General features: G+C 33.5%; 1 protein-coding gene across 1 annotated transcript; it reads right to left on the minus strand.

The window, feature by feature from the left end:
- Nucleotides 1-556: 556 nt before the first annotated feature.
- LOC104810730 (RNA-binding protein 24) lies at nucleotides 557-4,082 on the minus strand. The gene is made up of 6 exons (XM_010537120.1): nucleotides 3,627-4,082; nucleotides 3,415-3,538; nucleotides 3,038-3,155; nucleotides 2,466-2,499; nucleotides 1,743-2,034; nucleotides 557-885 (listed from the first exon to the last, which is right to left on the minus strand). The coding sequence occupies exons 1-6, from the start codon at nucleotides 3,810-3,812 to the stop codon at nucleotides 776-778; spliced, it is 864 nt and encodes a 287-aa protein (XP_010535422.1). The 5' UTR covers nucleotides 3,813-4,082; the 3' UTR covers nucleotides 557-775.
- Between the last annotated feature and the right edge of the window lie 7,199 nt (nucleotides 4,083-11,281).

The raw sequence follows: 11,281 nt of genomic DNA on the forward strand, positions 1-11,281 counted from the left end.
TATACACATATATAGATATATATGTATCATATGTATATATATGTATATATGTATATATAAATATATTTATATATGTATATAATTTTAAAATTTTTATAAACATGTTTATATATGTGTATAATTTTATGAATATATATAATTTTTAAAATTTTATTTTTATTTTTATTATTTTATTTTTATTTTATATTAATTAATATTATTAAATATTAGGGATTGATGATGTGGCAGATGACTAGGATGTCATGTCAGCATTAAATAATATTGTTTTTCGTTCAGGGTTTTATTTGCTAATTTTTAAAAGTATAGAGTTTTAATTGCCAATTTTTAAAAGTACAATGTTTTTTTGGATCAAAAAAAAAGTACAGGGTTTAAATTGAGACGAGAGAAAAGTACAGGGTTTTAAATGGAATTATCCCATTTTTTATTGGATCCAGATTATGTGAAAATCTGATTTTTTTTTAGGATGTATCTCATGTCATAATATTAGGATAAGTTGACGCTCTCTAACAACTACAAAGAATAAAGGCATGGACCACGGAGGATGGCAAAATGATCATTAAATAAAAGTAGTAAAAATTAGAATTCATTTTAAAAGAAAGAATAATAACAATAATTCGACAAAAAAAAATATTACTTTTTCTCGTCAGAAAGAATGGTAACAAGAGAAAGAACCATTTAAAAACGTGGGCATCAGGGGGCATGGCTCTCCGGCGGAGAAATCATTGGATTAGGTGACGGAAGAAGGGGTAAAAATGTCAAGATTGTACAGGCATCATCAGGAAGAGGCCGACTCTTTGCTGTTGGGAGTTGTACCCTCAGGTACCACTGCCGCCATTGATCCTCCTCCTCCTCCTTCTTCGGAAGCATGCCTTGCCGCTTGTGAATCTGAAATACCCATCAATATATACATATACATATATGTTATACGTTTTGGAAAAAGATGATTTAATCGATCGTGGCATTGTCGAACCATAAAAGTTGGATGTGTTTCTTCCTGTGGTCAGACGTCATTTATTAGATGGAATGGCCGCTTATTATGACAAAGATAGATATCCGGAATCATTCTACAATATAAAAAGGTGAAACAAACCCACATGCAATCACTATTGGCTTAGAACAATTTTAACCCACACACACCGTGCAAGCGCTCACATGCATATATACTTGCGTGTACACATATACATACGTATGTATGTATGCATGTGTGCGGTGCTTCCCTGGCATGCATGGATACACAAAATTGACAGATGAGAATGGCATAAGAGACACATAAACCGATGTAAAAAAAAAACTGGACAGCTCACTCCACATGACATGACTGACCCGTAAGGCAATTATATATGTCTTCCCACATGTGCCCAATCATACACTCTCCTTTGTTTCCATTTCATCATCCGTACTTACCACATCTCCATTTCCTCTTTCTCTCTAATGTTTTCAATGGCCGTAATATAATGTCTCACATATAAACCCTACCTATCATGCACGCGGCATATATAATTACGTGCTCACGGAGATCATATATTATCAATATCATTTAATCAGCCACATTAATCGTAACAAACCAAATAGACAAGCAAAAATTCAAAAAGCCAGACAACCAGATATTTTTGGATCATATTTGTTTCCTTGTGGGGAGGAGACACAGAACCATATATATGAACGGTCAAGGCACATGACAATGAACAATGTCGTTCGGTACGGGACTGATGAGGAGGATTAACGTGGACAAGCTTACGTACCCGTAGAAGAAGAGACAAGCATCTGCGGAGGAGGAGGGGCAACAGCGGAAGAAGGTCCGAACTGGGAAGGGTAAAATAGGAAAGAAGACGAGGCCGAAGCAGCAGCTGGAGGAGAAGGAGAAGGGAGCATCTGATGACGATGATGATGTGGGTATGGTCTTGGGCTTGGAGTCTGGAAAGGATAGCTATAGTAGTAAGGAGAAGGCATGATGGCGGATGAAGATGGTGATGATGCTCCTCCGTACAATTGCTGATAGTACTGTGCTTGTTGGATCTGTGAGTTGTATATCGCCTGTGCATGTCCCCCATATATATGCACGTATGCATATGCATTGGTTAATTATCATCATTGTTGTCTATGCAAAGACATGTGCGAATATAAGGTTCTTGTTCTCTTTCAACTTTCACGTAAATAATGAAACATTTTCTCTTTAGTTATGAATTTTATTGGCTTACCATCTTTAGATAAATGATTTCGGAAGAAATATATCATATTTTGTGCGTGTGTTTGCAACGTTAACCTTTCATTACTAAAAAATATATAATGCACCTATGGTCTGATGATTCATATTTTTCCGACATATGTTATGATGCACATTTTACCATATATAGGTATATATGTTTCTGCGTGTGTTGAGAATGCATGCAGTCATGCACACGCACACGCACACGCATATATATATATATATATACATATATATATATAGAGAGAGAGAGACTGACTTGGTGGTACCCATATTCAGGATTGTAGGTGTACCTGAAAAGAGAGAATTCAATGACCCGACATTATACAAACAATTAGTCTTATATATTTCACGTAAATAAATTAGTGCATATTTTTCGGCTAAAAGATTTATTAACCATATAAGAAAAAGGAATCAGAAGATATTTCCCATTCCATCTCTCAGGTACCCAACTCTTCACATTTGCACGGCCAATAATCACAGCATGAGAATATACGTACATACACACTTGTGTGTGTATATATATATATATAATATCTCCACGTACATAAACACATATTGTCACGATGATCTAATGCTGGAAACCAACATATTGCATAAATTAACCAATGTTATATTTGGTTAGTCGAGTAATTTTTTATATCTATTTTGATATTTTACAGGCTGACACCAACTGGATCGATTGAAGCATTAAATATGATATTCTGTCTCGTTCCATTTCTATCAAATTGGACCATCTCTTTGTCCGAGCAAATTTATACAAATTCTCTATAAGGAGTATATAATTCGTAATTATGAAAAAAAAATAGTATAAAAATATATAGAACTCACCCATACGACGGATACATGAGCTGAGCCGCCGCAGCAGGCGGCAGCGGAGCAGCCATTCCCGCGTACCCCGACGTTCCTCCGCCGTGATACTGACTGGGGCTTCCTCCCTGTCCTCGCCCTACGCCATTAACAGACGATGATGATGATGATGATGACGATGATAATCTAATTGATTATTATATTTTTATCAAGAAAAAATAATAAAACCTGATCATAGCATGTATCACAAATGCCGTTAATTAATGACATTTCTTTGTCTGGAGTTTTTTTAATCAAACTTTTCAGAAAAAATAGTACGGATTCATATCATCTATTTCCTGGCTATTCGTAGCAAACAAATTGGAAACTATGGACCGTTCACAGAATAGATTACGAACCTCGAGGTGGTGAAGGTCGGGGCCGACCGAAGGATGCGATATTGCAATTGGTCTTTCTCCCGTCAATCACCGGATTCGGATCGGCGACGGCTCTCGTTGCGGAGTCCGGGTCCCTAAACGTGACCTGACGAAAGTCGGAAACTGAATGATATACGATGATACATAAAAAATTCAATAAGTATAGAAAAGAGTTGAGAGGAAGGGGGGTATACGAATCCGTATCCTTTAGATCTGGCGGTGTTCTTATCGGTGATGATGACTGCTTCGAGGATTTCTCCAAACTGTTCGAAGTAACGTCGCATTTCATCGGTCGGGGTCTCCCATGGTAAGCCTCCCACGAACACTTTGGTGTACGTCGTGTCCCCGAACGGTGACCGGTAATAACTCGTATTAGACATTTATTATACGGTCTGGATAAATGATATGAACGGATGGATATGTGGAGAATACAAATGAAATGGGTTGGTTTAAATCATCGGAAAAAAAGATGGGAAATGGGAAAAGTTGGCTCCTTTTTGTATCATCAAATGCATCAGTGACACTTTCTCCTCTCCTTTTTTCCCCTTGGGCAAGAGATGATAGACCACTAAAATGTTGTCTTTCTACGACCCTACATGAGAAGAGAGAGAGAGAGAGAGAGGGAGAGAGAGATTGTAGAGTTAAATACGAAGCAATAGGTTTTGGGTCGAAGGAGGGTTTTGTAACGAGAGAGATGGAGAGAGAAGATGGAGCTTGAGTGTGTCTTCGCTGTCTTATTTGCCAGGTTTTACATTATAGCACTCCCACAACTTTTGCTTCTCAATTTATATATATATCAGTTTGTAAATTTTTATGTTATTTTTGTAAAACTTGTAGACTAACATATTGCTCAACTATTGTATAATATCTTTCTCACTTTTCAAGACTAAACTATACAACCAATTACAAACTATATATATATAAGATGTATTTTGCATATTTGCTAAATGGTACGATTTAAATTCTTGTTGTTTCTCTTTGCGTTTTCGCATGTTAACTTTTTAGTTGTGGTCTTGTTGTCTTCTTCGTGTTCCTCTCTCTATCGACGTTGAGTTCAATTGGTTTTGTAAAGACATGTTCTTTTTTTTATATATATATTATAAATATTATACGCAATATATTTAATAATAAATTGAATAATAGGGAATATAATATTCCCTATCCCCACATGACAACATGTACTTAACCTTCCCCTAATCATAAGGTGATGCCGAAGCTCAACTCCCAAACACTAAATATATTAACAAAGAACGGATTAAACAGTTCGGTTTTTGGATTGCATTTTATAAAAAAAAAAACTATATAGATTGTATCTTTCTCTCCACACACACAAATTAAGACATGGAAAACGAGAAAACCTAAGAAATAACAGCTGGATATATGAATTTTTATCGATAGAATATATATATAGTCAAGACTCCATATATACACATATCCTGCCATACTAACAATTGTATGATTTCCATTATTAGTGGATGTCCATTATTCTTTCCACCAAATCATATGGGAAATTAAACAAAAAAAAAATGAATGGTTTTGACTTTTGGCCTCTTCCCTGATCTGATTTCATGGTGCTCAATATTTCACATTTTGGATCGATTAAATAAATATTTTTTTAAGGGAACATAATTCTATAATTCAGATTCTTATATCCTATAAAGTCGAATTTACAATCTAATTAACTACTTCATTGAGTTAACTCAATATCTTTTTTAAACTCTGCGAATATAAAATCTTCCAACTTTCTAAACTTAACTCTATAAAATCTACAAAATACTTTTTATTTAAATTGTTAAATGATTTTAAATCATTTTTAACGTATTCAAAGACATACATGCTCGAGTGCGGAGATGAGGAGAGAGAGGCATTGTGTTGAAGACAAGTGAAAGTGGAGGGGAGAGGGAGAGAAGATTACAAGAGCAGCTTTACTTAGGCGCGCGCACGCACGCAATAACGACCCCTCTCCTCTTATGATCAGTTAACTACTCTCTGCTTTCCACTCCTTTTCTTTTTTTTCTCCCTATATATATATATATATATATATATATATATATATATATTATATAAGACCCTTTTGTGTCTATTTTGATTGTTTTCTTAATGAATGATAGAATCCGCTTATAAATTATATCCCGTTGATGAACTCAACAAAACTAGTCAGTCCATAAAAAATCATATTACCAAGACTTTGGCTCTGCATATATAGCACAGACCTATAAAAGGCTCGAGATTTTTCTTAAAAATCTGACAATATATATTTAAGACGTTGACTGATGTTAGTTCATGACGAAATATTAGTTTTAGTATAGAAAATTTATTTGTATTTATACAAACTCCAACCCTAATGTAACCTGCATAAAAATTTGACATAATTTTTTTTTGCCCTCAAATCATATTTTGAATTCGAATTTATTGAAAACAAATAAAATGATAAAAAAAAACTTGTTAATTTGAATATTGAAATGAATAGATTTGATTTAATCGAAAATATTTTCTATGAGAAATACAACTCTTGAGAGATGCTTTGAGATAACATTAATTTTTATTTGTGAAGCTTAACAAATACACACATATATATATATATATATTAAAGAATCATTAAAAAAAAGTGTTAAAATTATGAAAGGAAAAGAAAGTGGGGCAAGATGCCAGCGTGGCAAAGGGGGGGAGACAGCTGCAAGGGGAGATAGAGAGAGCTGTAAGAGAATCATCTGTGAACTGGCAGCTCCCTCCACGTGGACCTTCCTGTCTTTCTCCTCCTCCTCCCTTAGCTGTCTTTCTATTTCTCTCTAATTTCCTGTTTTCTCCTTTTATAATTAATTCTCCTAAATTAATACAAACTTTTGAATTATTCTATGTCTAAATATTTTACAAGCTAACAGTTTACATGATTCCGTAGACACGAGTAAGGCTAAAAAGTAAAAACTTGTAATTCAAAAAATTATAATATACAAAAAATTACCGAATATATTTTTATATTTGCATAACTGAAAAGTAAAAGAGCACCCCAATTCTTTTTCATATTTTACGAGGAAGCCCATTTTAGGCCCATTTATAGTTACCTACGGCCTTATATTTGGGCCTATTTCTAGTTGTGTCTCCACAACATGAACTTCTTCAATTTTTGTATTTGGGCTTTTCAGAAACCCAATTATTTTCTATAAAACCCATGTGTTTTGCAAAACACACGGTCTGTTGGTTTTTTGGTAATTTGATTCGGTATTTGTTAAACCGGGATTTCATCATTACTACGGAAGCGGCCACGTCATGAGTATGTCACCGAGCAATGATGATTCATGGGATTTGGTGCAGAGCGGATCACAAAGTATTATATATATATATATATATATATATATATGGTGTGCCCCATTCTAATCATTTCATTATCTCTTACATACTAATGACCATATTATCATTATGGCCCATGATCTTGTATTTTCAAACCTCTAACAACGGGTTTTTGCTAGTCATTGTGGTTACACTTCACGCGATAATTTTGAACTATCCATCTATCAATCGATAATTACAATTTTACAAAAAAAAAAAACATATTGGATCCCATGCAAAATTCACATGCATCTGCATTTGAATGTGCGTGTAGACATTTGATAGGAGAGACGGGGCATGAGAATTGTGTTAATGCCTTTTCGAGTTTTATGTGAAATCAAAACTAATGAAGAGCCCACGACGTAAAAGGAGTCACATGGAGCTTTTTAATTTGTTCTTTTTTCTCTCTTTCTCTTTTAGATGTGTGACCCATCCCTTCCTTCTAATGTCTTCTTCCATGCTTCATGTCATTATCCGACTCTATCGTGACATCATTCACTCATTCCATTTTATGTTCATAGCATTTTTTTAAAATATTGGATAAATTTATTCCTGCCGACTTTCATACATATATGTTGGAGAATATGGAATCAAATATACATAAAATTATGTTTATAATAGAATTGTTATATTATAAAAGACTAGTGTGTGTGTGTATATATATATATATATATATATCTGTGTAGATAGTTTTAAAGCCATTAATATCATTTTAAGCATTTTATAAGCCCTTTATTTACATACAGTATTTTTATACTCTACGCAATAATTAATTAATGTTGGGTTTACATCCATCTAATGAAAATTTCCGAGTAATCGATTGATTTCTTTCTAGTAACTAATGGACAACGAAATGTCAGGCATTAATTATAGTACACATTACAAGAAATGGATCTTAGTGGACTGCACTGAAGCTTTGAACATTTTAATTCATGGCTCTCTATATTGAGGTAACCATAAGTTTGATTTTTGCTCGAGTACTATTTACAGCACATATAAAAGAAAATTACCAAATTTTATATGAAATTTATACATGTATTAGCAGTTATAATATAAATGATAAATTAAAACTTGTGATACATGTTTCTGCGAGTTAGTATCTTGAAACTTTTTTATAACGAATCTCACCCCCTCTATTATTATTATTATTATTATTATTATTATTATTATTATTATTATTATTATTATGCTATAGCAAAGAAAAATTGGTAGAGAGTGCCAAATAAATAGGTGGAAGTTGTAGACATATAAAATTGTGAAAATTAAATAAGAAACAAAGACAAATAAAAAAAGAACAAAATCACTTTATTTTTATATCTTTTTTACTCTTGTTACATTACAATTACAATAAAAATAATTTACATATTTATAAAAAAATTAAAAAATAAAATAAAAAGAAAATATAGATATAACGAAAATATATATAATACATAATATTTAACATAATATTATAAATCTATATTTTGGTCCGATCACATCTTTATTATTTATTTCAATAGATATTGGGTGGTGGACGCTTCATATTTCGAGCATTATGAAATTATATTCCGCAGTGCGCAAACAGTGTTGAATTTAGTTGGGATATTCGCAGTCCCAATTACCTAATTTATATTGTTATCAATCGGAATACACAGTTCACGAGAATTTACACGATGCTTTGCTAATGGATTTATGAACGTGAGATGTTGACTTTTCAGTTTTATACAATTGATCAAGATATCATATATATATATATATATACAATATAGAATTTCGGTATCTGCCGATATACATATTTTAAAGCTTCCTCCCAACTAAACTGTTGAGATGTTACATCTAACCTTCACATCAGTACCCGACGAAAGTTGTTATTCATGAAAATTGAAAGACAAAGAGATACAAACTCTTTCTCCATATATATTATTACGAATATCTAAGATACTCGTGGTATACCCAATCTGGGTAGTTCAACCGGTGAAATGGGAGTGCAAAGCGTCTGTCCCGCCCCGAGTTCGAACTCCAGAATGGGAAGGAGCGCATAATTCAAATCACATGGCTGGCTCTCGGCCCTGGGATTAGTCTGGACCTCGGTTCAGGAAACCCGGTTACCCAAAAAAAAAGATACTCGTGGTATTTTTTATAGTTCATTTATGTTACAATCGATAAAGTAATTTAGGATTACATTTGATTAAATGTATAAAAAAAATATTCCAATCAAATTAAATGGCATTTAATTGGGGATTTAATTAGGATTAGTAGTGTTGGCATTATATCTGATAACCTTTATTATATATATATATATATGTATGTGTTTATGACCAGGGGCGGATCTACATACAAGTGTATGGGGGCACATGCCCCCACTCAATCAATTAAAAAATATTTTTTTCCACACAAATTATAGAAAATTTTGAATAAAATTGTATAATGCCCCCATAAAATTAATATTATTTATAATAAAAATAAAATTGCCCCCTCTTAAATAATTTTCTAGGTCCGCCACTGATAGAGGGCGAGGTATTCTTCCTGCCTTTCGTGATCAGACGTGTTCTTCGATTGATACAGGCCCCGAATCGATTGAGGTAAGCGTTCTAACGTTTCTACGATTCAATAGCAGCATGGTTCTAGGGTTCTATGAATTTTTGTTTTACTTCCGCTGCGCAAACCCTAGAATCGATCTCCTAGGAATTAGATTCGCTCATGAGATCCCAGGAAACCCAACAGTGGTATTAGAGCCTGGTTGCTCTGTTTTGATTTCGTAGAACCCGATCACGCACGTTTTAGGATTTGAATTGTTTGAATCCATGTTTGCTTTGATATCTATGCATGTTTGATGATTGAATCTAGTGTAGATTGCATGTTTCATGTTGCATAGAGTGCAGGAGTTCGAATTTTGGGTGTACAGAAGAATTCGGATCAGTTTCGGGTCTGATCGGGGCCGAGAACGCGGGAAAACTTGATCTGATCATGTAGACCTACCCTAGACCGTTTATGACTTGGGAAGTCATGCAAGACGAAACAAAAGCCCCTTTTGTCTGCATATGTTTTATGTTAAGTGAGATCCAGATCGGCAATCTCATTCACACATATGCTTATGAACACGCGTCTTCCATAATGAACGACATTTACATATATAAACCATCTTTCAATTTAAAAAAAAAACATTAGTCATATTATGTACGAAAATACAAAAGAAGACATAATTACGAAAAAAAACGCGTCAAAAGCACCTCCCATGAGATGTTCTTCTTGTAACGTTTAGCCCATTGACCTCTGAAGAAAATTAGTTCCGGTGTCCAACACCACTAGTATTTTATAAAAACAAAATAAAAAAAATAATAATAAAGCGATAAATTAATTAAAAAAAATACAATAAGTAACCAAAAATAAATAAAAGAAAAAGCAACGAAAAAATGCCCATGCTTTATTCTGACAGCTTAGATGCATTGGCAATACGTACGTTAGCATGCATGGTCTTACTTGTAAAGACTTTGACTTTTGTCCAACTCTACAGTTTTTTTTTTTTTTTAAATCAAACCTTTTTGCTACAAACTTTAACGATAAGGTTTTCAAATATATATTTTTTTAACATTGGACCATGCTCTTCAATCACTTTCCCCAAAAAATCAGTTATTCAAAGATAATATTTTATCTCAGTAAATCTACGTGTATCTCCTTTACGGTTAGAAGTGGGGTAGATTTTTTTAAATAAAGAATATATTTTTCGAAATTGATATTTTTTCTGGCACACAAATGGGGAAACAATATTTTATCAAAATGGGAAAAGAAAACAAAGAGTTAGGAACGGCCGCACTAACATTCATGGAGAGATAACGATTCCACAAACTCTACAATTTGCAGATCCTTGTCCGGTTATGAACACATTAACAATTACAAGTCAAATATTATGGGTCAAGATCCACTTACACGGTTAGGCAACGTGGAACTTTCGACTTGCATTTGTAAATTTAGATCGGATGAACAATAAAATAAATTGTAAATAACGCCTTTGACGTGTTTTTTTTTATTTATTTTAAAATTAGATTTGGGAAATCCCCACTTTAACCCTTAAGATCCACCGTCGGTCTAACCCACTATACATATAGTCAACGAACGGTGGATGGGCGTGCATGCAAAACAAATCTAGAATTATGTATTGCTAAATTCACACGTTGAAATTTAAATTATTTTTGCGTTGGAAATAGCGGGATATAGTTTAACAATGAGAAAATACGTGGTTGAACCAATGATCTTATTATAACCAGTGTCGGTGTCGACGTACCGGTTGCTAGTATAATATTATTTATTTATTTTAGCCATTCGAACGAAATATTTTAGACGTCCTCTGTCGTTTGTTTGCTAGAGCTGTAGGAAATATGTGTTTGCGAATCGACGATCAATATTTGGACCATTTCAGCTATTACACATATCCACGAATTATATTCTTTATATCTAAATGTCACTGTTCCATTGGCACACATTATGTAAGTGACGTTTCGAAATGTTGTGCAACTCGTTTTTTTTACGGAATATATATATATAT

The sequence above is a fragment of the Tarenaya hassleriana genome, unplaced genomic scaffold, assembly GCF_000463585.1.
Source record: "Tarenaya hassleriana unplaced genomic scaffold, ASM46358v1 Cleome1, whole genome shotgun sequence".
Classification (NCBI taxonomy): Eukaryota; Viridiplantae; Streptophyta; class Magnoliopsida; order Brassicales; family Cleomaceae; genus Tarenaya; species Tarenaya hassleriana.

Coding starts and splice junctions, on each gene's coding strand:
- LOC104810730 (XM_010537120.1), bottom strand. CDS start 3,812: ATGTCTAATACGAGTTATTACCGGTCACCGTTCGGGGACACGACGTAC. Junction 3,539..3,626: donor GATCTAAAGGATACGGATTC/GTATACCCCCCT, acceptor GACTTTCGTCAG/GTCACGTTTAGGGACCCGGA. Junction 2,035..2,465: donor CTGAATATGGGTACCACCAA/GTCAGTCTCTCT, acceptor GGACATGCACAG/GCGATATACAACTCACAGAT.